Source organism: Myotis davidii, unplaced genomic scaffold, assembly GCF_000327345.1.
Source record: "Myotis davidii unplaced genomic scaffold, ASM32734v1 scaffold1509, whole genome shotgun sequence".
Taxonomy (NCBI): Eukaryota; Metazoa; Chordata; class Mammalia; order Chiroptera; family Vespertilionidae; genus Myotis; species Myotis davidii.
In genome coordinates, this window is record NW_006299480.1 from 366,050 (window position 1) to 371,581 (window position 5,532).

General features: G+C 57.5%; 1 protein-coding gene across 1 annotated transcript in view; it reads right to left on the minus strand.

Moving 5' to 3' along the window:
* The window catches only part of MROH1 (maestro heat like repeat family member 1), a 35,446-nt gene that overhangs the window by 28,273 nt on the left and 1,641 nt on the right, over positions 1–5,532 (minus strand). Inside the window, exons 4-9 of the mRNA XM_006775165.2 lie at positions 4,360–4,491; positions 3,721–3,883; positions 3,400–3,498; positions 2,803–2,954; positions 2,243–2,383; positions 1,900–1,992 (exon numbers count right to left, since the gene is read on the minus strand). Coding sequence (XP_006775228.1) covers positions 1,900–1,992; positions 2,243–2,383; positions 2,803–2,954; positions 3,400–3,498; positions 3,721–3,883; positions 4,360–4,491 — 780 coding nt within the window. The remainder of the gene's footprint in view (positions 1–1,899; positions 1,993–2,242; positions 2,384–2,802; positions 2,955–3,399; positions 3,499–3,720; positions 3,884–4,359; positions 4,492–5,532) is intronic.

Here is a 5,532-nt window from a genome sequence, read left to right on the forward strand (position 1 = left end):
CATGCAGCTGGGCTGTCTCGAGGGGAAGGAGTTTGCCGGCTTCAGTAGAGCCCAGCTTGTGAGCCAGAGAGGTGACTGACAGTTCAGGGAAGCCCTGACCCATAGGCCCTGCCCATTTGTGCTCAGCCAGTTCTCAGAGCTGGAGAAACAGGTGCTACACTAGAGGTCCCCATTGTAGAGCCCTGACTTGGTCACAAAAGGCACTCCTCCTGCCTGCTCTGCTGTGAAGCTCTCACTCTGGAAGAGGAGAGCCAGGTCCTGAGGACTCTCAATCAGTCCTAAGCAGTCCTGCGGCCAGGAACCACGCCTCTGCCTGCAGCCACGGGAGGGGGCCGTGGGAGCAGAGTCTGCAGCCCAGCAGGGAAGGCAACCACCTAGGACCCTGTCAGAGCCTCTGGCAGCTGCTCTGGGGTGTCTGGCCGGTGACTGTGAGATACATAGTTTCTGTTAAAGGTGCTACGTTTTACAGTCACCAGTTACAGTAGTAACTAATGCAAATTGGTGGTCACGTGGAAGAAAGGCAAACCTGGATTCTCACTCGCTTTTCCCTAAAAGAAATTCCGGCAGATTCAACAATACAAGTACAAGGAAATGGGAGAATCTGACAAGCAAGTGTGGGATCAAGGGGCTGAGTATAAGGAAACCTGAGTGTAAAACAGAAGACAGATTAAGGATGATGTGAAAATTATGTTGCAAACAAATATCATAAACAGCCCCAAAATAAAGGACTTCTTTTTTTCTTTTGTCCTTTCCGCAGAGCAGTGATCTGTGGAATGCTGTTGATGTGTCTGGTTAGTTCTAAGGGGGGCACTGACTCAGTGCCCACGCGAACGGTTTCTGGATAACAGCCATCCACACCAGAACCACTGAGTGTGCACAGGTGACAGGAGCTGCTCTAGGGGTGGACACAGCTGTGAGCAACAGACAGAACACAGCCTCACACAGGGGTCCCTCTGGCGGGAGGGCCAGCGAGCAGTCACTGATATAGTTGACCCCTGAACTCGCGGCGTCAGGGGCGCTGACCCCCGAGCAGTCAAAAATCCACACATAACTTCAACTACCCAAAAACTTACTAATAGCCCATTGCGACCTGAAGCCTTACCAATACCATAAACAGCGATGAACACACACTTTGTAAGTTACCTGACTGGAGGCCAAAAACTTTTAAAGATGTGATTTAAAAAGTATAGAAGAGCTGGGCTGGTGTGGGTCAGTGGTTGAGCATGAACCAGGAGATCACGGTTCGATTCCCAGTCAGGGCACAGGCCCAGGTTGCAGACTCAATCCCCAGTGGGGGGCAAGAAGGGGACAGCCGATCAATGATTCTCTCTCATCATCATCGATGTTTCTATCTCCCTCTCCCTTACTCTGAAATCAACAAAAAATATTTTTAAAAAATACAATAAAAATAAAAGTAAAAGGAGGTCAGTACCAAGGGGAAACACAAAGCGGGGACCAGGACTAGGGAGCAATGATAAGGACAGTCCATCCTCTCACCGAGCCACACGTCCCATTTGTCTCCCTCCTCCTAGAACTGGGATGAGTGGGGTCTTTATGCCTTTGGCCCTGATGGGAATGTGCCCGTCTCCCACGCAGTAGGATGCACGCAGAGGGTGTGGGAAACAAACTTTATCAGGTTAAAGGAAGTCCTCTCGGATCCCAGCAGCTGACAGTCCTAAGGGTAACTGAGAGCTGACCTTTCTCAGCATCGACTGAGGTCAGAGACTATTTCCCCTAATCCATGTCCATGCGACACAGGAGCCCCTGCCAAGTTCCCACGACCCCCACACCTCTCCCTGGACCAGGCCCTCCCAGGGCCCCCCAGAGTACTCCCTGCAACTCACCCCGTGCCAGTGTGCCCTCCACAGGCACACCCCGAGCACCACTCCTGCTGCCTACCTGAGCATGCAGAGCGGCCAGGAGCGAATCCAGCTGGACCTCCAGCGTGCGGCTGCCCACGCTCACTGCCGCCTCGAGGATCTGGCCCAGGCTCTGCTGGGCAGAGGGGCCGTCAGTCCCGCCTGAAGCCCCCAGCCCTGCCCCCACCTCTACAAGTCAGAGGGAGGGGAGGGATCAGGAAAGGGGACATGGGGAGAGGCCAGTAGTACAGGTTCCCGGCTTCTGTCCAGTGAGGTGGGGAGAAATGTGGCTGGTCCCCACTACCACTGAACCTGAGCGGCTCAGGGCACTCCTGCTCCCATTGGAGGGGATGTTCTTTACCAGACCCTGGCTGAGCTCTCACCTTGGACACATGGGAGGTCTCGGCGTGCTTCTTGTAGAGGGCAAGGACTCCGGGCAGGAGCTTGGGGAGCTGTTCCTCCAGCTTCTCACTGGGCAGCAAGTGGCTCATGGGCCCCAGGGCCTCCACCACAGCGAGCCGGAGCTGAAGGGGAAGCAGGACAAACCATGCGGCAACGCTCACAGCCCACCAGGGACAGAGTGGCAAAGAGCTCATTCACCAAGAACCCAGGGCTGATGACAGGGTCCTAATGGGGCTAGGCCACATACTGTCACCACTCCTTGCCCTCCCCCAAGGCATCATGGGGTGAGGACGGGAGGTGGTGTCCATGGCAACTGGGGCTCAGAAATCAGTGCACTCTGAGGGGACCTGCAAATGAGACTGCACAGGGCACGTCTCCTCCCTGATGAGATCCCCACCTCCTGACTGAAGCGCACTGGATGGGGACAGGTGTACACAGATAGCTCCATCCCTCCCACAGAAGAGCAGAGGAGCCCAGGCAGAGGGAGGGGCCTGGGGGGGCAGGCTTGGGGGGAGGGGGTGGCCAGCTAGGTGAGGCATACTTTGGCTTCGCGGCTCTGCAGCCAGTGGTGAAAGAGAGTGTCATAGGCACTGCTGATGTCGGAGGCAAAGGTGTCCTTCCTGACTGTGGGGTCTGGGGCTTGGTCCAGGTTGGCCAAGTACTCAAGGGTGCTCTCGCTGAAGCGCTGCAGGGCTGCGGCAACCGGGTGGTGAGTGGCGAGCACACACGGGCTTCACACCTAGTGTGCGTGCTGTCCCTTCCAAACCGATGACCACTCCAGAGCACCGTCCAAGCTGGGATTCCTGGACTACACTGGGCAAGCACTGTTCCCCCAAGTTCATGTCCAAGCCCCCAGGATAGGGCCTTTTTTGGAAAGAGGGTCTTTGCAGATATAATGAGTTAAAACGTGGTCACGGTGGGGTGGACCCTAATACAATAGGACTGTGTCCTCATAAGAGGAGAACACAGACACAGGGAGACCAGTCACCCTTCCTCTCACTGTCCCGCCCTCCTCCTGAAGCCTGAAGGACCCATGGCCTCCACAAAGGGGTCCTGAAGACAAAAGGTCAAGGAAAGGTCAGGCAGCACCCAGCACCCATCCTTTAAAGACACAGCTACCCTGGAGGCCCCGACTTACCACAGCAGAACACCACCCTCATGGAATCGTGCTTGGCCATGCCCAGCATGGGCAGCATGGTGCTCAGAACAGACGTCAGGAAGGGCACCATGCCGAACACTGCAACAGACGGGCGTCACAGCAGCCCTGCACCACCCCTGCCTGTCTCTCCCACACCCTGTGCCCACCACACGCTGTAGGGCCTTGAGCTCTTTCTGCTCAGCCCAGGGCAGGTGGCAAGGCTGCTGAGACAGGAGGAACCAAGGTGCCAACAGGGCTCAGAGGAACTCACGGCTCGCTCGAGAACGCGGGTGAAGGGGTGGAGGCCAAGTCGACACCTACCATTGAAGACCGAGAGGTTGGCTAACGTCTGCACCACGAAGCAGTGAGGCAGGACCCCGGGCTGGAACTTGCCCAGCATCTCCTCCATCACCATGCCAACAAAGCGCTTGCCCACCGCCACGAGGACGCTGCTGGCAGCCTGCTGCCAGTCAGAAACCAGGTCCTACAACGCCAGAGAAAATGTGTCCTGTCATCCCAGCCAGGAAAAGGGTGCGGGCCCTCACCCTGCAGTTGCCCGAGAGGCAAAATGTACAGCCTGTCCTCAGTCGCACTGTCTTCAGGCTCCCCAGTGAGTGCTTGCCCACTCCAGGCGCCACTGCAGAAGGAGCACAGCTCTAGGAGAAGGGACCCATGCTGAGCCTGGCTCTGTCCCCCAAACATTGGGATGCGGGCACTGGGCCCCTCCATTCACCCGAGAGCTTAGGAATTTTCTTCTGCTTCGGTTTCCACCTCTGAAATGACAGGGTGGCCTTCCCCACCCAGGAGGGCGGTCAATATGCAGAACCGAGGGGCCAACCCCGAGGCAGCCAGACCCAAACCCACATGCTAGCATGCTGGGCGAGAAAGAAGCCCCTGAGCCATGGCCACATCCGGCAGGGGCAGCGCCTGGCCCCTGAGGGGCTTGGCAGCAGCACATACCTTCACCTTGGTCATCTCGCTGGAGGCCAGGAGGATGATGGCCCTGGCCATGTCCTTGCCCAGCTCACTGATGTGATTGCTCACGATCGTCTCCATGGCCCTCAGGACCATCGTCCGGTAAGGATGCGCCAGCTGCGGAGAGAAACCATGGAAGGGCCCAGAAGGTGAGCTGAAGGCCCAGGCACCCGGCCAGGGCCTCCAGCGCTCTCCACGGGGGTTGCTCAAAACATCACCCCTCTCCGCCCCAACACGGAGCATTCTTCCTGGCCCTCAGGACCTACTTAATGCCTTGCACATAACAGAGGCACTTGGTCTTCAGAAGGGCCCAGGCGACCTGTGCAGCCCAGGGAAGAGCTGATGGCGAGCAGCGGATCCTGCCATCCTGTGTGGCGCTCTGAGCAGTGTGGTGAAACTCTGCCCTGCCCAGGGTGCGAGTCCTCCCTCTGCCCAGTGCTCCCGGGATCTAGTCACTCCCCGCCGAGTAGGCACTGAGTACCATGGTTATCAGAGCGAATGCTATGGTGTTGCAGTGCTTGGGTTCAAGTCACCCTTATCATACTTAGTTAGGAACGGCCACAGAGCGCAAAACTAGTGATGCTGACGCCAGGTATGCCAAAGAGAGCCCGTGTTCCCACCAAGTGCAAGGTGTGTAGGTACAGGAAAAACAGTATGGACAGAGCTCAATTCCATCTCAGAGTCAGGCGTCCACTGAGGGTCTTGGAACGTCTCCACTGTGGATAAGGGGAACCACCGTACAGCCAACAGGCAGCCCCAGAGCCTGTCCTGCCTCTGACAAGTCAGCCAAGTCTGTAGGAGGCCCTGCCCTCCTCCGCAGCCCACTCTGGAGGGTGTGCCCACCTCCCACCCCTGTCCACGTGCTCCTGTCATTGTAGCTGATGAATGGCTTTCTCTCCCTTGGTTGGGACAGCACAGATCCTGGCAGGGAGAGCCATCCCGTCTCCAGCCCGTGAGTGAAAGGGGATGGCCACACTAGGCCTTGGCTCGCCAGCGACAGGAGCTGCAGCTGAACACCCAGTCTCGGGATGGTACCAACCCTCAGACACCCCCCTCCGCGCCCCTAGTGCCTAGCCTGGAGAGAGCTTGGACTTCAGCTTCCAGCCCAGTGACTTATGTGCCCAGCCCCACCTTTCAGACCTCAAGGCCCCGTCCCTC